General features: G+C 40.6%; 1 protein-coding gene across 3 annotated transcripts in view; it reads left to right on the top strand.

Moving 5' to 3' along the window:
• The window catches only part of CABIN1 (calcineurin binding protein 1), a 121,537-nt gene that overhangs the window by 91,341 nt on the left and 7,251 nt on the right, over window positions 1–22,945 (top strand). For all 3 annotated transcript variants that reach the window (XM_077187722.1, XM_077187723.1, XM_054645692.2), the window contains exons 32-35: window positions 1,635–1,731; window positions 2,953–3,594; window positions 4,003–4,077; window positions 14,151–14,436. In XM_077187722.1, the coding sequence (XP_077043837.1) occupies window positions 1,635–1,731; window positions 2,953–3,594; window positions 4,003–4,077; window positions 14,151–14,436 (1,100 nt within the window). The remainder of the gene's footprint in view (window positions 1–1,634; window positions 1,732–2,952; window positions 3,595–4,002; window positions 4,078–14,150; window positions 14,437–22,945) is intronic.

The raw sequence follows: 22,945 nt of genomic DNA, 5'->3' as shown, positions 1-22,945 counted from the left end.
GGAGTCAGATGTTTATGGTTTGCTTTTCAGAGAAAAGAGAGCAAAATTACCAATTTAACCTAAAATCACAGAGAGGAAATATGTGTATTTAAAATTTGGCCTTTTGACTGAAATAGTACCCTTCAGAGTTATTTACTTGATTTCTAGGCCTCTCATTCAAACCAGCTAATTCTGAAATAGAAATTAAGTTTTCCATTAAATGTGATTAGGTGGGAATGACAGCTGGAAGTGTTTTGCTTGAAAGCAGACTAAAACATTGTGTCCAAATACACTGAAATTACAGTGCTCTAGTAAATTAAATGAAGCTGTAGAGTGAATGTTTTACACATAAAATATGATTTTTTGTAATACTTACTAGGGAAAAAAAGGGTAGTAGCACACCCATGAACCCAGGATTTTTAGAACTAAAACTCCTGGGTTGAAAGGCAACTGATATGATCAAAGAGAGAGGATTTGCTGATGTCCTTAATCTCACATGCTCGCTTTATCCAGAACATGAAAATCACCTGAGAGTTCAACATAGCTTTGTGTAACTATAAGATTCTTTTTCAAAAAGAGGATTGAATAAAAAGCTGGTATTTGAGGGGCACAGAAGTCTTGATACAAGAAAACTGTAAATCTGATTGTCTGGTTTGCTCTGGGTTTGGTTGCTTGGTGTTTTCTCATTTCTCCCCTTCCCTCTGGTTGTAGGCAGAGCTGTCATCTCTGATCTTGTGGGGAGGGTAGAAGTGGAGGGAAACAAAGCTAAAGTGTTAAATCCCAATACTGTTATATTTCAGAATGCACCTGTGGATTTTTGTTTGTTTCTTATGTTTTAAAGTTGTTGTATTGGCTTGTTCTTGTTTTTCTTTCAATGTCCTGTGTCTTGGTTTGAAAAGAGAGATGTCTGTTAAGGGAGGCAGGAGCCTCCCCTGAAATGGAAAATGCAAACCCCCTCCCTCCAAATTATTATAATTTTTAAATCAAGGGGCTCTCAGGAAAAGATATGGGAGCAGGAATAACAGTTCTCTACTAGGAAGATTAAAAATACAAATGCAGTAGTACAAAAAAAAGAAAAACAAACCACAGCCAGGGTGAGAGCAGTCCCTGTCCCCCTGTGTGTCAGGGGGTGGCACAGCCCCATCCCATGGGGGCTCAGCCCTCCTGCAGTGCCAGCTGTGGCTCTGCTGGAGCAGGGATCCTGCACAAGGGGGGAGTTTTCCTCTGCAGCTCCAGGGCTGCTGCAGATGGGCCTGGGCTCCCTCTGGCCATGCAGGGCAGCAGAAGCTGCTCCTCTGGCAATGCCCTGGGCAAAGGCTGCTGGGCTGTGCCAGGCTCACATTGGATCCAGGTAGGAATGCTTGGCTCCTGCCCTGGGCAATGCAGCATCTCCCCATGGGATGATGGAATTGGATCAGCCCTGCAGGGACACTCAGTGGCCATGGACAGCAGAGATCTCCTGCAGGGAGGATTGGCTGGGGGAGAGATAAAGGAAAAACTGCCCCATGGACAGCAGAGAACTGCCCCAGCTCTGACAGATGGGGACAGAACACACAGCCCAGCTACACCTTTCAACCTAAGCCATTCCTGGTCCTTGCTTTGGAGGCTGGGAGCTTTTGGCAGCTAACTTCATTTCTCTCTCTTGCTGGGGACAGGAAGTACCTGCGTGATGCCGATCGCCAGGTGCTGGCCCAGCAAGCCTTTGTGCTCACAGTGAAGGTGCTGGAGGACACTCTCAACGATCTCACCCAGGTGAGGCAGCAGGGCACTCCATGGCTCTCATTTAGTAATTAGCTGTTGCAGTGTTCACTCATTCCTTACATCTCCTGAGATTCAAAGACTGCATTTATAAGCACTTACTCCCAATACCTTTTGTTTATGTGCCACTACACAGAAAATTTTCTTCCAGCATTGTTGATTTTTTGGTTTTGAATTTCAGTAACAAATACAGTTTGCAGTAAGGATTGCAAGATTGCAGTAAGTTTGGTCTCACTGTCCCTTAAACATCAACTAATGGTAGATACATCTAATGTTCAAGCTCTCCATTTTCAGGTGAGGTCTATAGGAAAATTCCTTTTAAAATGAACTAAGATTCCTCTTGCAAAACAAACCCAGACAGCTTGGTGTTACATGCCTAGACACCTTTCACTGCTAGTCCTTGACAGCACCACACTTATGATTACATATAATTGTAATCTAGATTTAGTTTTTAAAAGTCACACAGAAGCTCATCAGTTCCCAGGTTAAGGGATCTGGATATTGGAACTTTGCTTTGTAAATACATTCAAGGAAGAACTTGTTCTAAGGATTTTCTAAGTTAACAGACTGTAGGTTTAACCAACTAAATGAAAACATGGGCAAGAACACTGGAACTCTGTATATTAAATAGTTTGTTCATAAATCTGGATGTAAGAGTTGTATCATTGTCAATTTTTGAAAGAAAAGATGATCTACTGAGGTTTTCTACCTTTAGAACACCCCCAAAGTAAAGGTGCAAAAAGTAAAATACTCTAGCAGGGTTTTGCCTACTTCTTGATCTATTAACAAGAAGGTTATGTAAGAATAATGAAAGGAAAGAGTCTTAAACTTGAGCTTGATCTGCAACTGCCAAAAGAAACAGATTTGGTTTTGATTTCAATATGCTAGAAGAAAAATTTGTGCAGTTAATACCTCGGATTTCATTTAGTTGGATCCCTTAGCATGAGGGAAAAGAAACACTGGGGCTTCGGTTCAGCCTGAGCTGTTGACACTTCTCTGTGGTTGTTTGTACTCATTAAAATACTTATAATTGTAAGATTTGTGGCCTGGATTAATTAATATTGAGGAACAAAAAAGAGTGAACACGGAATAAATGCATTTTCTTCAGCAGAAGCAGTAATGAAAGGTACTGGTCAATATTCATGATAGTTACAGCTGTGCTCAACTGCTTTATGATTTCAATGATAACAGAAAGGAATGATTTCTTTTATTAAGGTTTCAGAGGATCAGGGTTCCAAGTCTTCTAGCCTTGCTTCAGGAAGGATGACAACAGACGTGTCCAATAAAAGCAGTGCTGAAGAGGGGAAGGATGTGCTCCCCAAAAAGGCCGTTCTGTCAGATGGAGCAGTGCATGGTACTGAAAATGGAGTGAAGGAAGCCACCCAGGGACAAATCCCCCATGCTATGGACATATTGGAGCAGGAGGACAGGAGTGACAAGGAGATTAAAGAGCTTCCTGGCCTTGGCTCAGCTGAGCCCATGGATCTTGATGGCTTTTCCAATGACCCTGACAAAATTGATTCTTCCTGTAAGCGCGGCGAGCCGGAGCGGCTGCAGCCCGGCCGGAGCTCCAAGGACAGGGCTCCCGAGAGCAGGACTCCAGAACTTTCCTTGGAGGAGCTCAGCATCAGCTCAAAACACCAGCAGCAGGCAGCTAAAGGAACAATTCAAGCAGCACCTACAGAAGAACCTGTCCAGAGGTCAAGCAGGAAGAGGAAATTACTTGAGGATGTGGAGTCTGGAAAAACACTTCTGCTCGATGCTTATCGAGTGTGGCAGCAGGGCCAGAAAGTTATGGCCTATGACCTGGGCAAAATTGAGAAGATCATGTCTGAAACATACATGCTGATTAAACAGGTATTGTGTGATTAATTGGCATTTGTCTCTGTGGCCTCAGGTTTTAGGGTCTAACAGGAATTGCTAAACCAAGCCCTTTATCTGTGTAAAACCTTCCCAAAGAACCATTCTCTTGACAAGGTCACTGCTGGGGATAGGGAGTAGATTTCTCCATGTTTTAAAACTAAATTTCTGAAATTAGTTAAGAGCTGTAGTACCACTTACATGGTGTTTGTTCAGCTAAATGTTAGTTTGAATTGAGAGAGCTGGGTATTTATCTTTGGGGATGTGCTCCTGAATAATTTAAGGTCAGCATTTTGCTGTAGAACTGCTGCTTCCATGCTCTACATCCCCATTTCATCTCCATTTAATTAGATTTATAGATGAGCTAAGTAATTATGACTTCATTAGTTGTGGTTCTGTGTTCAGGTGGATGAAGAAGCAGCACTCGAACAGGCAGTCAAGTTTTGCCAGGTGCATATGGGAGCATCAGCACAGAAACAGGTAAGCTCTGAAACCTTTGAGTGCTGCTTTTATGAGTCTGTACAGACAAATCTGTTGCTGAGTGTCTGCAGCACCTAGAAATGCCCACTTTCCTTGCACTGGTGCCATCTGCATTAGTAGGAAGATCATCCCTTCATTAGTGTCAGTGCTCCTGTTTATAGCAGGCTTGCAGGATTGTTTTCATGCCCAAAAGCTTTTGGGGAAACCCCAAATGATCTTCAAATTGAAATATTTATGGCATACTACAATTTCCCTAATGTCCACAGCATAGCCCAGCATTTCATGGATGGTAATTACTTCTCTCTGCTCCCTAAGGGCTCCAACCTCATCAGCTCTTGCCTTGCTGGCATTGCACTCTGCTCCAGAGATACCAGATAGATTTTCTTTAACTCTGTTAAAAACAAACTGTTACTCAGTTTGTTTTTAGCTTGTAGTTTCTGGGTTTACTAAGGAAACAATTATAATAGCTGTAAATGGATCATTATTTCTCAGTTCTGAATGTGAAATCAAGGCCAAGAAGAAAACTGGATGAATGACATATTTATTGCTGTTCATTTTGCAGCCCCAAAGAATTTACTAGATTTGTATTTTCCATAATTTTTGTTCAGTTAAAATTTTTGTTCAGTGCATCTCTTAGCAGAGTAATAGGAGAGGATGTAAGAGGAAAGGTAGGTTTTTTTTCTTTATTAGGTTTTCATGGAAGTAACTTTCTCCAATTTGTGCCCCTCAGGAAGTCAGTAACATTGTTCCATTGAACTATAGGAATGAACAGAAATGTCAAGAGAGGTATTTAGTACAAGTGTTGGCTTGCTTGTAGTCTGGTGTTTCAGGTTTTAAATTTTTTTAATAAATAAATGTTAGCTCAGCATGGTAAACCTTTTTTAGTTTATTTTAGGGAAAAAATAGACATCATCACACTGTGATTTATGACTTCAAAATAAAAAGAATTTGCTAGAAAGCTTCTTTAAAAAGTAATGTTACTGTTGCTTTTTTTGGATGTGTTCACCTTTTTAAAAACCACTCACCAAATTCTCCTTTATCAACCCAATTCCTTGCTGGGCTTTCTTGAAGGTTCTGGGAATGTCACTGCTCTTCCTGTTTTTCCAGCAGTCTCCAGGCACTCAGGCATGTGGCAAAACATGAGAATGGTGAAAAAGCTGCACACAAACTAATCCTGAGAGTAGTGACAATAGGTGAGCTAGTATTTAACAGCACTGGGAGCACTAAGATTTCCTGTTAAATCACTTGAAATAAAACATGCCCCTTCACATGCTGCACTTGGAAGCTTTCCCTCTTAGGAAGCAGTCCCAGCTAACGAGGTTATTACATCCTGCACTCTCATTTTGCTCTGCTCCTAGCAGGATCTTGCAAGCTGTGTGAAGCTGCTCCTACAGCACTGTGAATTAGTGTGGAGACACAGGAATAGCCACTCTTGTAGACATCTGTCTGTTTTCAGCAGACTGAATCCTGTTTTATTTAAAATTGGCAAGTATTTGCCTTCTGTAAGCAAATGATGTCATGCACAGAGCTGCTGCAGCAGGGGAAATGCTTTGTTCCTGGATGGTTTCAGTGGGTTTGCAGGGCCTGTGGTTCTTCAGTCACTTAGCCCAAGAAATTGACAGTAAAAAAAGAAAAAAAAAGCATAAAATCCACCTTGAAATATGTCTTTTTTCAGCTGGCTCTTGTATTTTAAAGTTGCAGGCATTATATTGTTTCTTTATGAAAGTTTTCACTTGCTACTAAAATTAGGCATTACTTAAATTCTGGCTTTTCAACTTTCTTCCAGAGCAGTCAGAGTTTCTAACCTAAATATTTAACAACAATGTTAAAACCTCTCCAGGCACAAGCAGGAAACAATAGAGCAGTCATGAGAGCAGCTGGACAAAGTGGGTCCTTACACTTCTGTGAGCAGATCTAATCTTTTTAATGGCTTGGCAAGGCTGTGACCCTTTGACTTGGTTTCAGAAATCCTCTCTAGTTCTTAGGAGTGTTTTGAGCCATTGAGAGGCACATCACCTACAAAATCAGCTAAAAACATGGCAAGTGGCTGAGAAAGAAGCTTTGAAGAAGGCAGAAAATGCAGAGGTACAAAACCTTGCCATGATAAGTTCCAGTGCTCCTGGAGGACTGGAGAAATTGGAGTGTTTGCCATCAATTCCAAAAATTGATATGAAATGATGTTCTATGTAAGTTGCTGGGACATTTCTTTCAGTATCAATATTAATATTTTTTTAGTGATATATTAATCAACTCCAGCACAATTTGGTTCACACTTTACAGAGTGGTGATGCAACATTTTTAAGTGCTGATATTAATGCTGTTGTGGAGAAAGGTGTGGCCAAAAGTAATTCATTCCTCCAGTTTTTGTCCTTTTCCCTTTAAATTCTTAAGTGTGAATAAGACTTTTGATATGCACCTATCAAATGGGCTGAAATCCAGTGGTGGTGGCTGGATCTTTAGCAATCAAGTAACTAAAGTTACCCTGGAGATTAATTGACCTTCTGAGGAAGCAGCAGTTTGAAGGTTTCTTGCTCTTTTCTTTGATTTTTCTGTCTGAGAATGTTATCTGAAAGATTTGCAGAGATCCTGAAAGCAGTCATCTCAGTTGCTCTGAGTTATATTTTTAGTCTTGCCAACTGTGATTTTCTCTATGAAATTAATGGTCCCTGGAAATGGAGTCCTTGTTGAGGGAGGAGGAAAGGTTGAGGCAGACTGGTGTGATTTTGAACCAGCATTGTACTTAATGCCTTGTCCTGAGGACCAAGGAGGGGACATGCTGGCAGGGCTGAGGATTCTAGAGAATTAGAGAATTCCTAATAGACCTTTCCATTGACTGCCTGAAATTGCTCTTGGGAAATCCTTCATTTTATGCTCTTAAGGACACATTGACATGGGAAAGTTATTGCAGTACAAGCTAAGGTGAAGCTTTGTATTGCACAGAATATTCTATACATGCATGTGGAGATACTTTAGTTTAAGAGCCCATCTGTCTTCTGTGTTCCTGTAATCTGAAAAGGTATTTTTATTACTGTGGACTTAATATTAAATTCCTTAGAACTAAAAGTACATCTTTCACCAGTGCTGAAAGTCAAGACAGTTAAAACTCTGTGGTTGTGTGTTGGGATCTAATGTATCACTGATCCTGAGAACTGAATTTATAGAAAACAAATACTTTAAAACATTGTAAAAATCAACATTGCACACAGGGCTGGATTTAACATCTCTAAAAATACAAGAGTGTTCAGAGGCCAAGTTCCAAAATGCCACTGAGTCTCTGGTCCTGGGTTGTGACCCCTGAGAATCTGGGGCTCTGTAGGAAGCCCTGGTAACGGGTAGTGTTGTAGGAGCTGAAATTTCTATTGGCTCTTCAAGGTATAGTATATCATCCAAATGTCATGAGAAGGGGCTATTTCAACATTGCTGAGTTATTTAAGACTCACTGCTGCCTTAGCCAAAAAATCCTTGCTCTGGGACCAACTCCATCCCTGAAGTGTCGGGGAGAGAAAGGAAATTTTCAACTGCTCTTTGCTGCTCCATCTGCCAGGCCTTGAGCTCTCCCTGCTTGCTTCTGGCTGCCCAAATTCTCCCTTTCACCTTTTGCTTCACTTGCCTCCTCCTCAGGAGCACAGCCATGGCCACCTTCTCCCCCTGGCTGCTGCCAAACTCCAGGTGCTTTCCCCATTTCCCTCTGTCAACCTCCAGTCAAAACACATCAGCAGATTTCAGTGTCAGCTCTAATTAAAAGTGATGCTTCATGAAGCTACTACCAGAATCAAAACAATGACTTTTATTACAAACACAATCAGGTTATGCAAATGAGCCTTTCAGGCTCCTGGCAGGCTGCCAGGGTGATCCCTGATTTTTATAAAGTTCTGCTGCTGCTGTTGTGATAGAAAAGTGTTGTTTTATATAGAAGTGTTGTAGTATAAAGGTGCTGCTTTAGTGCTCTTCCTGCCCTTCCCTAGGTCAGAACAGGTAACTGAGGTCTTGTTTTCTCCTTCCACCAGTTTTTACTCCTTCCCAGGGCTGGTGATCAGTAGTCTGAATTCACAATTTCATACTGAAGAATTTTCTGGGGTCATTGGTGGGTTTGATCTGTGAGGGCTGTGCTGAACCCACACACAAGAAGCTCAGATGGACTCTGGAGCAGGGCTCTGCTGATGGGACCTCTCAGGGAATGTGATATTGCACTTGGAAAGGAAAACATTTTCTGCTGTGAGTGAAGCTAGAGGGCACTCCCATGGATTCTTCCCCTTCTGCTGTGGAATGCAGTCAGCACTGCAGTGACATGGGCTCTCAGGCATTTTTCTTCAAGGAGAAAACTTGAGAGTGACTTCTTTGAACTGCCTTGGGTGTCTAGAGCGTTTTCTTCTCAAATTCTCACATTATAAAAAACCCACAAAGCAACAAACCACCAAGCTGTTCTCTTCAGGAAACAGCTAAAAGCCTTCTGTAAAGGCACTTTGCTGGGAATGGGAGGAGATTAGGAGAATATTAAATAATTAGAAAATAATCATCTTCTACCTCATGTGTTTTCTCCCCCTTTTTGTTCCACCCACATGCTGCTAATTTTCATCTTTTCTTCCTGCACATCAAGACGTCAGAGACTGCTTACAGAAAAAGTTGTTTTTCCTGAGTTGTCTGTATGCTTTATTAATGCAGCAAAGATGACAAGAAAGGAGGGGGAAGGAGGAGGTGGGGATGGGGGGGACAAAAGGACGAGCTCTTTCATGGTCTCCTACCAAAGGGTGACCATTTTGCTCACTGTTGCATTTGCCAGTTGCCATGGCATCCCCCTCTCACTCTATCCTGGAGGTGTATTCTTGATATAATTAACAGCTCTCCTCCTTCTGTCTCCTGCAGAAAGCAATCATTAAGTGAACATGAAGGAAAGAAAAGACACTTTTTAGCTTTTACTTTGTATATTAATGTTTTTTCATCCTGCTACCTGGTCTCTCTTGGTGCAATAATGATGTTTTTGTGTATGGAAGTGTTGCTGTAGTATGGCTGCAGGACACTGAGCCCCTGCTTGCATTTGTGTTAATGGGGGTTTTAATTAGGCTAAAGTTCAATCTTATGTATGTAAACCTTTGTTATTTTCTGTATAAAAAGTGGTCTTGGGAAAGAAAAGGTTCTTCAGGATCCTGATCATGGATATTGCTGCTATTTGTGATGCACCTAGAGGAAAACTTCCAAATGTTATTTATTTCAAATGCTGCTGTAGAGAGATTGAGGGGGGAAAAAAAAGAATGGACAGGCATAATTTAATTAAAACACAATATTGAGCAGAAGTTGGAGTGGTAATACTGTGGAATGTGGCCAGCAAATTGTTCAGGCAGTTTGTGTGATAGGGGATGTTCTGGTGTCCTTTAAAAATAAACACCTTTGTGTGAGGTGGGTTCTGACTTCAGTCCCACTAGAGTGCTAAACTCAGGCATGGGAGTAATTGAAAAAAAAAAAAAAAAGAAATCACAAGAAAATGTTATGTAACAGTTGCAGTTCCAGCATCTTTCATTAGGAAACTTTTGTTGGGAAAGCTGTCACTTTCCCTTTCTGGAACATTTGGTTGTTAATTTTTCCCACAGCCACAGAGCAGTGAGCTCTCCCCAAAGCAGGAGTGGGAAGGTTGCTGGAGGATTTCTTTGTTTTTCAAAACGTGGTTTTTAAAAACAGCAAGTGTGGTAAAAACAGACCCTTGGTCAGGTTCTCTGGTTTATGATTTCACAGGCTGCAAAGTCAATTTTTGCTCATGTTTTATCTTAATGCTGGATTTCTTTTAGCTGCTGCTGAAGTGCCTCTCTGGGAAACTGTAGGGAGCTATTTTTTCCAGTAACATCTGTGAAAAAATTCTGCACTTTTGCTGATAATTTTATTGGTGAAAGAAAGGCTGTCCCAGTGCTGGATTTCCAGCATTTTCCTTACTTGTTTTTACATCAGCTTTCAGCATGGGAAGGGTTTGTCCATCACCTGTGAAGCTGAATGAACTCTCTGAGAAGAGTGCTGAAATAGTCCAGGTTCTAACAAATAAAGAGACTGATTTTGTAACCTAAGTCAGAAATAGTCACAATATTCACACAGGCATCCATCCTAGTTACTCATTTACATTTCAGCTTTTTACATTCTTCAAAATGAAAACGGTTTTTGCTAGGTTTTTAAAAGAGAATTAAGATAGTGGGCTCTTTATGGAAGCAGTGGATCATCCATGACACCTCATTTGGATATTAATAATGAGCCTTAAATATTTCTTCCATCCACTTTGATATAGTAGTCAATACAAAAGTAGTGCTGCAAACCCTTCAGGACCTCATGCTTTTTAAAAAATCTAGAAGGAAGTCCAGTCTTGACTAGAGGAACCTGTAATTACAATGAAAGACAGGAAGAAATCAGATAAGAGATTTTATCTTAATTCAGTTCTATTACATGTGCTGTAAGTAACATGAAATGTTAGAAAATATTCATTTCTTCTTGGTGACTAAAGGCACTCTGTAATAGTGGTGGTAACAGAGGCACTGAGTGTGGTGAGATGGATTGGAGGGGGGAAAAGGAGAAGTTCTGAGTCACAAGTGACTGAGATTTGGCTTAGTACCACAGCTTAGTAAAAACTAAAAAATAATCTTCTGATGAGAAACCACATAAAACACTGGGGAAGGTTTGTCACTGCCTCTCCATTTCCTACTGTCTGCTGTGGAAAACAATCTTTATTGTGCCTTACTGGTGGTTTAGCAGTAGAGACAGATGAACAAAAGGCTTCTGGTAAATCCAGGGCTGCTGTGCTGAGTTTTCCTGGGTTTCTTTCTCAGCTGGGTGTTATTAGGTGCTGTTTTCCTGGAGATCTGCAGGATGATGAAATGTGGCCCCATAAGAGCAGTGGAGCTGGTGGCATTCCCTGAGCTGCCTGGTGTGGGTAGCATCACCTGCTCTGATCAGAGGTGCTGGCATTCTTGCCCTACACTAAACCCCAAATCTTGTAAAGAACCTGGGCCTCACTGTGGTTCCAATCTGGGCTTTGTGCTTCCAGCTTTTGGATGGCTGCAGTTCCTGAGTGCAGTCAAAACACACAAAGCAGGTTTAAATCCCTTTTCTTAAGGCTCTGGGAGTTGCAGAGTGCACAGTAACCAACAATGGGGTTTTAGTACTTGGCTCTGATTTTAAAGAGAGCTTTCTCTTTTTTTCTTTTCCACTCCCACCACCTTTTTTGAAAAAAAAACCAAAATCAGTGTGTGATTTTTTTTTGTTTTTCCTCCCAAGCTCTCAGTTTCATTGGGTTGAAAAGAACCTGTCTGTTTACAGCAGCCTGAGACAACTCTTCACCAGGCCACATCTGGAAAATTCCCTTTAAAGTATAAACACAATAATCTTGGTGTTGATTTCTTTTGTATAAGGCTGCACTTTTTGACTACACATTAGAATTTTTGGTCATGGTTTTCCTGAATCAGAAACATCACGTTTCTTTATTATTTTTGTATTTTTGTTTTTTTTTATTGTAAATAAAATGTTTTTTAAGCTTTATTATTTTTAATTCTTTTAAAAGCTTTATTATTTTTTTGTAAATAAAATGTTTTTTAAGCTTTATTATTTTTAATTTTTTTAAACGCTTTATTATTTTTTTGTAAATAAAATGTTTTTTAAGCTTTATTATTTTAAATTTTTTTTAAAGCTTTATTATTTTTTTGTAAATAAAATGTTTTTTAAGCTTTATTATTTTTAAATTGTTTTAAAAGCTTTATTATTTTTAAATTGTTTTAAAAGCTTTATTTTTTTTGTAAATAAAATGGTTTTTAAGATTTATTATTTTTAATTCTTTTAAAAGCTTTATTATTTTTTTTGTAAATAAAATGGTTTTTAAGCTTTATTATTTTTAATTATTTTAAAAGCTTTATTATTCTTTTGTAAATAAAATGTTTTTTAAGCTTTATTATTTTTAATTCTTTTAAAAGCTTTATTATTTTTTTGTAAATAAAATGTTTTTTAAGCTTTATTATTTTTAATTATTTTTAAAGCTTTATTATTTTTTTGTAAATAAATTTTTTTTTGTAAATAAAATGTTTCAATTCTCTGGACAAAGAGCTGGGATGTTTCATCCTGGTGAGAAGAAGAATAATGGAGAATAAGGTTACAGAATTGTGATTTTCAGCAGAAAGGAAGGAACCAGACAAGAGGCACCATTTAAAGTTGCAGCAAGAGAAATTTGGATGAAATGATTGGAAACAAATGTTCACTGGGAAGGTGGTAAAACACTGGAAAGGGACTGGAGAGGCTCTGGAATCTCCTCCTCTGGCAGTGTTTGGGCTGGGCTGGCCCTGGCCCCAGTGAGCTGATGGAGCTGGGAAGCTGGACTGGAGACCTCTGCACTCTCTCGAATCATTTTTCATCTGAATTCCATCCAAATACTGCTGAGTTACTTTCCAAATGTCCCTTTTCTGGCTCTGCAAATAGCTGTGCATTTTTGTAGAGATCTGAGGTGCAGATCCATTTTTAACATCTATGTACCTAAGTTGTACCTTGCTGTGTTTCTCCAGAAGAAAATCTGGATACAATACAAGCACAGAAATGTCAGGTTCTACATCACCCATTATGCAAGTTAATGAAGTGCAGGGGTGTGAAGGGCTTTCCCTTTAAATCACAGCTGAAAACATTTCCTCAAGTGATCTCACTTCTAGCTTGAGGCTTGCTCCTGCAGTTCCATTTCCAGGTTTGTGTGATCCCATTTGTGTGTTGAGACCTTTAGTTTTGGAACTGATGCTTTAAGCACCAGAAACTTGCTGTTTTCAGAGGCAGAACAGACCTTTTTTGATCCAGTGTGGTAATTGTTGTGAATATAGCTGCTGAATTTTCTTTTTTTTTTTTTTTTGTGTACACATAGAATCTGGCAGGTTTTAATTGTATGCTTTTTAGAGATTGATTAATCAAGTTCAGGAACTTCAAAAATACATTCTGCCAATTATTTTTTTTTAAATGTACTTGTGTGCTCTCTACCTTTGAATTTTAAGTATGCATTTTCTCCACCTGAAAGCTGCTCTGTTCTCTCAGTGAAATTCTACTGACTTTTCTGGCTTTGTAATAAATCTTTGGTCATCTAGGACATTAGGGCCCAATTTGATTTTACATTTGACAGCTGAATCCTGCTTCTGTTTCAGACATTCTTACTCTTATCACCCTGCTTAAAATGAGGCGTTTTTTTCTTGTTAGAGGTATGAGGCAAACAATTAAACATCTGAGAATTCTATCTGACTGCATCTTTTATGATCCAATAAATCTCCATTAACTGAAAACTGTAGAGAGTGTAAAATAAATGCTTTCTGTGGCCTCACAAGCAAGAATACTTTATTTGATTACTGATAAAAGTTATAGAGAAGATATTCATTTTATGGGGACTTTTATTCCCTTCTTTGGTGAATTTATGTCCCACTTCTACCTTCTGTCTGTATAATAAATGGCACTGCACTCAATTTTTAGCATGGCTTTGGAGAGGAGCACTGCTCTTGGTGCCTCTCTTGCTGTGCACAGGCAGCAGATCTGCCTGAGCCTGCTTCAGCTGGACCTCAGTGCTCTCAGTTCTGCACTTGTCAGGAATTTATGGTTTGGAGTTATGCTCATCTCTTATTTCACAAGTGAATACTTTTTCTATTTTCTCCATTTCTTCTCACATCATTCACTAAGAATTATTTCTTGTGATAATTTGCAAAGTCTCTTAAAGCAGTGCAGATCTGTTTTTTCAGGTCAAGCACTTGTCAATGTATTTTTAAATGAAAGAAATATGTTTCTGTTTACAGGAGATTGTAACTCATGCTTAATTGCAGAGTTCAGGGAAGCATGTTATGTTGTGAGGGATGTGTTAAATTAAACTTTGTAAATGTGAATAAGTGTTCAAGTGCTAGTTTGATAAACAGGCAATAAAGAACAGAAAAATAATCCATAAAGGAGAAAAGATTTCTTTGGAATAGTGATTGAGTCATTGTTCTATTATATTCATTTAAAGAGAGTGTTTTCTGTCCATAAGATGAGTTGCCTGCAGGTAGCACAGAGTCAGTGCCCTGCAGAGTTTTTCTCACTGCTGCCCCTTTTCTGTGCAGGCCACAGGAGAAGCGCCCACAACCCCAAAGCACCCGAAGGACACCCGGGAGAGCTTCTTCCCAGTAGCCCCAGCCACACTGCATCCCACCCCAGTGAATGCAGACACTGTGACTCCTGAAAACCTCCTGAGACTGAACGAGCTGCATTCCAAATCCAAGCCAGCCTCCTCCTCTTCATCCTCCTCGTCCTCGGCGTGCTCGGTGCCGCCGGAGCCGCAGCGGGAGCCGGAGCAGCCGCGGGGCCAGGGCACAGAGGCTGCCCCCAGCATGGGGGATGCTGCTCCTGGTAAGTCTCAGCCAGGGAGCTCCTTCTGGCCCCCTCTGATCAGATTCCACCTGCTGAGGTAGTGCCTGAGCTCTGATTCTGTCCCCTTTTCTCATCACTGCACCACCTTTGAGAGGCTACACAGGTTTTTGTTGTGATCCTGAAGTGGATCTGTATAATCAATACTTTAATTTATGGGATGGATTAAAAGAGTGACCACTCCATGTTACTTGTGTGTGAAATCATGAAATAGCAGCCTGAAAATAGTCATCTCTTTTAGAGAATTGAAGTGTCTAGCAGCATTAAAATGAAAATTATTTTGCTTTCTTCAATGAGTTGAGGATCCATTTCTTTTAACATTTAAAAAGATGTAAGGTAAGGTGATTACAATTAAAATAAACTGGTGAGCAGCCTAAATCTGTCTTAGAAGTGCTTGATTAACATAATTAGCTGTGCAGCTCTCACTGCCCAGCATATGTGAGTGTGGAGCTACATAACACTGATGAACAAGATTCTGCACGGTCTACAAAGTTAGCTTATCATCACTATTATGTTGCACATTGCAGAAAAGAAGCATCTGACAGGACCAGAATGTTGGAATATGTTATTTATAGCCCTGGTGTGGTTATGTGCCAGGTTAGAGCACAGGAAAGGACTGAAGAAGCCAAACAAATGTTATTTATTCTATAGCATGATTATGGGATTTGTTGCTGACTGTATTATGTAATTGGTCCTATACAGTTTCCTAGATGAGGAAAGAACAAATGAGAATGCTGTCATTTGCTTTAGTGCTGTCATGGCAGGCTGGCTTGTTAGCACACAAAGAAATCTCTGTGCTGGGCAATGCTGATCCACTCTGGGGAGTGAAGTAAGATCAGACCCAATTTCAGACTTGCCCAAGGAGGTGGCTGGCAATATTTGTGGGACTCTGTGCACGTTAAGGTGGCACAGCACCTGCCATAGGCTGTACTTTGTTGCAGCTTTAGCAGAAGCACTGTCTGAAAAAGCATCTGCTGCTGCCTGTGCTCACTCCATCTGTTTACAAGGCTGGGCCCAGCACTACTCACAAAATGCCTTCGACAAGTCAGGGGAGCCCAGATAAAGTTATGAATGAACCACATCTAAACCAGGTATTGTGGAAAATGATGCATGAAGAGACAGTGGAGATAGTGTCCAGATCTGTGGGACAGGAGGTTTTCTTAGTTTGGAGTTGTGACTTTGTAAAGTTTTTGTCTTTGTACTCCTTGGATGTCATTTCTTTCCTTATGTAATCAGCCTTGTTATTTGGATGCACATAGTCTGAATTCATCAGCAGTGAAGAGCAAGTTAGGGAGAAATAGGTTTTCCCAATTTGCTAATCTCTGAGTACAGAACAAAACTGAAATTTAACATCTAGTATCAGCAGTTGTATTAACATCTAGCAGTTGTATTGTCTAATTTTCCTTTTTCACAGTTCCAGGGAGAGATTGCCTTAGGAAGGGAAAAGAGAAAAGGGGAGTGATGAGGAAGGAATGGCCTAGTCTGTGTGTAAATTACATTTGTTACTCTCCTTGGGAAGCAAAAGAATGGAGTTGCCTGGTGTCATGAGATGTCTTGTCTGGCTTGCTCAGCAGGGAGTAATTTGGGTTTGTGCCTAGAGACAACAGGGGAGGAAAAACTGAATCCTCTGTGAAGCTCTTAGGGGCTTGCTAAGGAGCCTGGTGTAGGAATGACAATGCTGGGAAGAACTCAGGCATTCTGTGGCTTTCAAACAGAACTCAGAAGCATTTCTGATGTGCTTTCCTCTCTGCAACTCCCCAGGCCACGTTGCAGTGATTGGAACATTTATTGTAATCTTTTGGCTTTCTGGGCTTCGTTAAGGTTGTAGAGTAGATATTGTTCATTCTTCTTTGATGGTTTCTCTCCATCATTTTGGTTGAGGGAGAGGGAAGGGTTAGCTGCCAGAATTACACCCCTGAAACTGAACATCAAGAGGCTCTGTCTCCAAAGCCCAGTGCTGAATGCCTGAGTTGTATCTGGCTCTCAGCCCTACCTGACAGGTCATTTCTCTAGCTGAGAGAGACACCAATTACTGCTGTGTCCTTTCTTCCTCTTTTCTTTTTAATTCTCCTGCCTTTGCATCCACCTTCTCTACAAAGAGCTAGTTATCATTCTGTTACAACCCTTTTTCATCTGCCTTCCTTTAGTTCTGTTTGGGTAAAAACTCCTCCCATTTTTAGAGTAAACTGTTCTCAACTCTTTTGTCTCATAACCTCTACCTGTACCTACTTATTCACGTGGAAGTATTCCACATCAGAGAGTATTAGCTGCTCTCATTTTCTCTGATTTCACCCAGGAAAAGGATTTGTTTTTCCAAGCATTGTTGATGCTGTGCCACTCATTTCTGATGTAAATGTTTTCCTGAGATTTTGTCTGGTGCATGACTAATGGTGCAGAGCCCAGCAAGATGGAGTCCAGCAGCAGAGGGGTGATGGTGGCAGTTTCAGCAAAACACCTTCCTACATTTGGGTAAAAATGTGCTTGGGACTCTGAGCCTTCCTAGCTCAGCCTAACATTTCTCTGGGGAAGCTAAAATAGGACAATTAAGGTAAACTCCCTCCAGCCTGTCACACTGTTCCAGTATTACATGGCTCTAAATTGCTGAAAAATCTTGACATTTTCTTCTTGGCTGTCCTTATTGCAATAATGATTTTTATGAGGAATGAACAGGAAGACATTCACATTTGAGTTCTGATACCAAGAGGAGGTTTTTATACCTGGAATTATTTAAAGTTCTGTGTTTTGCTTAAAGCCAGCTATTTACCAAGTTGGAATATAAAATCCAAGTAGAAGACTCCTCACTATTAATTTTTTTGTCCATTTATGGCCTAAGCAGTTCAATATAAAAGCAAGGTCATGATAAAGCTGTCCAAAGTTAGAAACTCAAAGCTGGGGAAGACAATTCCTTGTGTTGTGCAGGGAAGTGGCACTCCATAAGCCATGGGAATATCCTGCTGTAATTTCAGATATTTGTGAAATGGGCACAACAGGGGAAGTAGAGGTGTAAAAATAGTTCAGCCTGTAGAACTTGGAGAGTTTCAGAAGCACAAGAAATAAATACAAGAGAGGACAGTTGTGTGGAAAGAGGAGCAGACTATTGCACAGAGAGCAATGAAGTTAAATTGTCTGAGTGTGTGCAGGCAGCTGCAGAATCCTTGAAAGGCAAATGTTCCAAGTAAAGAGGGTTTTGAAGTGGGAAATCCTAGGAATTCAGTGACACTCAGGAGTGTTGGAATGTGACATTTCACCCTGTAGGATAACTGGGTGCTGGAGTCACAGGAGAGCTGTGAGGTGTAAGGAGCATCTTTACCCTGAAGTCTGCAACTTAATTTATTTTAGCAATTGATGCATGACTTTGGGTTCTCAGAAGACTGAGGAATGAACTGAATGTTTTCCTAAGGCATCACCACAGAGAATGTAAACCATCATTCTGTACTGGCAGCACCTCTGCTATTAAAACATTGCATGGCACAAGGGCCCACCTCCATTCCTTGGAGTTGCTGGATACCAAACTTCAGTGGGCATCCACAATTCCTGTTCCTGGGTGAAAGAATGGTGAAATAATTCTGGTTCCTGGGTGAAAGAATGGTGAAATAATTCTGTTCCTGGGTGAAAGAATGGTGAAATAATTCCTGTTCCTGGGTGAAAGAATGGTGAAATAATTCCTGTTCCTGGGTGAAAGAATGGTGAAATAATTCTGGTTCCTGGGTGAAATAATGGTGAAAGAATGGTGAAATAATTCCTGTTCCTGGGTGAAAGAATGGTGAAATAATTCTTGTTCCTGGGTGAAATAATGGAGCTTGTACTTTGCCATCAGAAGTTGAGCTTAACCTCATACTGGTCTCAGTGGCTCCTGAGATTGCTTGTCATGGATTTCCAAAAAAGAAAACACAGATTTTAGGAGCCTGTAGTTCAGTGTTTTGACAACTTTTCTTCTTACACGAAGGTATTTGGCCCCGTTGTCCATACCTTATTTTAACTATGCATTTCAATTCAAATTTTTTTAAATTAAATTAAATTACCTATAGTAATTTTTTTAATTACTATAAGTAGTAACATTCAACCCTCTTAATTGCAGTCAGGTTTTTTTACCTTGTTTTTTCTGTTGAATTCAAAATTGTGCTGTAGAGCACAGAGTTTTCTCAACAGATGACTCAAAAAAAGATGAAATAGAAAAGTTAGGCAGGCCAAGGACCTGTGGCCTGGTGTGAGCTCCCTTCAGGTGGAGCTTCTCTCTTCAATGCATGTGTTCTTCTGCTCTGCTGTCTTGTGGCACTTGTGTGCATCTTACTTTCACTGCTTTCTCCTCCATTTCTTGAGGAGAGTGTTGACTTGTTGACTTGTTCTGGTTTTTGACAGCTCTCTTCCTCAGTTCCCAAGGCTGGATCTCTCCTAGGCTTTAAAGCATCTTTAAATGCTGGGGTAGAAGCTCCTGCCCACCCACCTGTGAGGGACTGAAGAGTCACCAGTGGGGATCAGCCAGGCTTCCCCAGTGAGCTCTGCAGCACTCTCTGATCTCTGCTGCTTCAGCCTCCTTGGCTCTGGTATTCTCACTTCCCCATGTCTCATCTATGCTTTTTGTGAAGCTTTTTATTTTTCACAATGGGTGCACTCTGCAAACAACTCGACTGCTGAATGTCAGCAGGGGTTTCCTGTTTGTGAATGACTTCTTAATTCCTTTTTGCAGTGCTCAGACAGTACCAGTCAGTGATGGCTCTTCCTCTTCCCTTTGGAAATTGTGCTGATTTACCTCCTGTCGAAACAAACTCATTGCACAAGAATTGTTCAGTACACTTAATGTCTATTTCTGATATGTGCACTGCAGATTCCTGAAGTTTTATTTACTCATTCCAATGTAGTGCAGAAAATCTTTTGACATTAAAACTGTCATAATTTTTGTGTACCTATGTTGGATCAGCAAGAACAAGCAGGGCAGGGCCAGCAGAGGCAGGTGAGGTGATGGTTTGAAGCCAGGGTTTAGCACTCAGGGCAGGTCTGTGCTCCAGCAGCCTCTCTAGCCCTGTGCACTCTTAAATCTCCCTGAAAATCCTGGAGAGCCATTGCCCTGTGGATGCCTTGCACTACTGGAACACATTTTTTGCAGATTTTTGTCAAGGAGCATGGTAGCAATGCTTTATGGTTGCAATATGGTTCAGTTTCACTAGTCTTAGATTGCTGTCAGCAGCATAAAATTTACATATATTCCTGCACAAAGGCAGACTGAAGAGAGATGTAGTTATAAGTCCTCTGCACAGGTATTGTGTTGCTTACAAAGTACTTAGAAAATTGTGGGGTGTCATTACATTCACTTGAGAGATTTTTCTGCCAGCTGCTTTTGCTAATTTCCTTGTGCTTAGCTGGCTGTCAGGGCAGAGGAGGGTGAAATCCTGATGCTAAGGGGAAGCTCTTACAGCTTTTGTTAGGCAACTCCTGAAGAAATTCCAGAAGCAGGAGACTGCAAATGACTGTTCCTGTCCACAGCTGCTGCTGTGATGCTCTCCACATGATGTGTCCTTGCTGAGCCAGATATGAAACAAATTTCAATTAGCTGTGTTTTGATAAAGCCATTTGAATGTTCATGTATTTGAATTATCAAACTGTTGTCTTTTTGATCTAGGCTCATTGTTTGCTCTTTTAAATTGAAGTTTTGTTTGAAAAAAAAAAAAAAGAAAGGATTGAACTTCAGGGTTTTTCTTTAGCTACATGCATGCCAGGTTTCTGCACCTCCAGGACAGCTGGTGGTTGCAGGAAATGGTTTTAGACACAGGAATTCTCTGTCTCTGCTGGCACACTGGCCCCAGCAGGGCTGTTGGAGGGATCTGGGAGTTAGCATGGGCCAGGGACTATTTCCAGGAAGCACTTTCAAAGCAGGCACCCATTTTAAATTTCAGGCTGTTCATGGTCTGTGACAGCTGACCTCAGCATTAGGAAGTTTTGGGGTTTGTCTCATTTGACTGTACAGTACACTCTCCCTGCTCAGGACCTAGTGATATAAATATAGCACTGTGCTGTGCTATTGCACTGCAAACTTCTGCTCACCAGACTGCTTCAATTCCTTTTCTTTCAGGACCAACAGAACTTGTGTTCTGCAGCTTTTTGCCTCCAAAATTACTCCAATGCTTAATTTTTAACATACGACTTTGTGTGTCAGCTTTGAATGTAATTTCCTGCATTTGGCATTTCAAGTCAAATACTTCTTTCTACAGCTATATGCACTAAAGGCACTTGGCAGTGTTTTTTTAGAAATAAATTTAATAGCAGGATATTTGGAATGAATGTAGAGAAAGCAAGGCTACCAAGTGTACCTGCCACATGCTGTGATGAGCGAGGTAGCCTGGCTGGCTGCTGTGCTACCTCATGGCTAAAGGCTCTGTTGTTTCTGTGTTTCTGCATCTTAACTCTGCTCAGCTGAGCCAACCCCTGTTCCAGTGCAGTCTTTCTGCTGACTTGGTAGCACAGCTCATAAGGAAACTCTGAGCTCCTTCAAATTCAGGCTTTCCATGGCCTTTGCAACTGCTGTGTGGGGAAAAAAGCTGTATTAATTCCCAGCACACTGGAGAGCTAGGCTGATGGAATAGAGAAAGTGAATTGTTTTCACATTAGTATTATTCCTTGGAAATGTGGTAAGATACTTCCTCCACTATGTCAGGGAGCAAAGGATCAGACGTGTTTCCATGGGGTGGAAAAACAATCAAATATTCCCAGCCTTGTACAGCAAATGAATTATGTGTGCTGTGGGTGGCCACCAGTGCAGAGTGAACCAGTTGTTACTGGGACTAGGAGGAGAAGTGTTTCCTGGGGTCTGGAGGCACACAGGATTCAATCTCTTGAAGCAGTTGGAAGGCAAGGTAGTACAAACCAGCTAAATTCTTCTGATGTGTTTTCAGGTTTTTTGTCTTGACACAGGGAACTGCTGGGGAAGGGGTTTTGCAGAGGGATGAAGGCAAGTGGTGCAAGTACATTAAAAAGGAATACATAAAAAGATGTATTATAAAATATATATAAATATATAAATATATTTTAAAAATGTTCTCCTTTTTAAGTGCTTTATTTAAGCACTTGAGATTGTTGTCTGTTCACTTTTCCTTGTATTTTCTTTTGAAATGATGTTAATATTTTGTCCTGGAGTTCAAAGCTCAGCTCCTTCTTCTTTCCCATAATGAAATGGTGCTTTGTGCATGCACTCTGTGTTGCCTGTATTCTTTAACATATCTGTGCTGTAATACTTCAAACTGCTTCTGTTAGAAACTGGAAAATGTTTTTTCCAGGTGCTAGTCACATTTTCTGGGCTTCCAGTTGTAATGTTAGAGGTTTAGAGCATGACTAAAGAATTTTTTTCAACTCCATACAAGATGTTTTATAACACTCATATTAATGCCTCATACCTGACAGCACAATGCAATCCAATCAGTCAGTGCTCAGTGCAGAGGGACCAGAGCAGCTGCTTACTGCTTACACTAGCACTGCTTTTAAACTTTCTCCACATCTCCAAATTGCCAAGGGATTATTTTTGCCGGCGTTATTTTGGATTTTTCTGTGCAGCAGAATAGCAGAGCGAGCGGTGTGGGTACAGGAGCGGTTGCAGGGTTGTGTAATCAGTGTGTTGATAGTGTGTGGATGAATGCATGTGTGCATTCTGTGCTGAGGAGCTGGGAGAGGATATTAACTGTGATGAAGTCATGAACCCAGGCGCCCGCTATAGGCATCTGCAAACACTGGTTACCCTGGCAACAAGTGGGAAGAGGTTGGAGAGGAAAGCTGGAGTAGGTTGTTGCATTGAATTGTTTCTTCCTCACTAAAGCAGGGAGATGTTGAAAGGTATGATGTCCCTCTTTCTGTGTCGTGTACTATTTTATATGGATTTAGGCAGCTGTTGGGAAAGGGAAGGCTAAAAAAAAAATTCTGGTAATGCAGCTCGATTGGAGAGGAACTTTTCAGTATCAATAGTGACGTGCATTGCAAATCTGTGCTTTTCTCTGTGTGCTTAATTTCTGTGTCTTGTGTTGTGAGAGTGCTAAATGGGTCTCCAGAGTACAGCACTGCCCCATCCTCACCTGGGGACGAGTGCTTCTTGCATATTCTATCTTCAGAAACTGGTTTGATTTTCAACTGGGTTTGTAGAGCTAATGTTTGAAAACCTGCCAAGACAGTACAAGTACAGGGTAATACTGAAAGATTTATTAACTGATATTAAATCTGAGCTTCTGAACACCTTCAGAATGTGCTGCACTTGTATTCTGGTGTTCTCACACTTGTGCAGAATATTGTGGCTCACGAGTTAGTGGAGTCTTTACCTCCCTGGGGAAAGTTTTTATTAGAAGAACTAGGACATTATGTTCAGGGCTCTAACAGCATCTTCCTCAAAACAAATATTAAAATATTCTCTTCAGAAATCTGTTTTGGACAAATAATGAGGAGATCCAGCTGTTTATTCTTGATTGTCCTTCCTTGTTTTGATATTTTTGTCTGTAATGAAAAAGGAACGAATATC

Source organism: Agelaius phoeniceus, chromosome 18 (assembly GCF_051311805.1).
Source record: "Agelaius phoeniceus isolate bAgePho1 chromosome 18, bAgePho1.hap1, whole genome shotgun sequence".
Taxonomy (NCBI): domain Eukaryota; kingdom Metazoa; phylum Chordata; class Aves; order Passeriformes; family Icteridae; genus Agelaius; species Agelaius phoeniceus.
The sequence above is the reverse complement of the archived record's forward strand: the minus strand, read 5'-3'. Positions and strand labels throughout refer to the sequence as shown.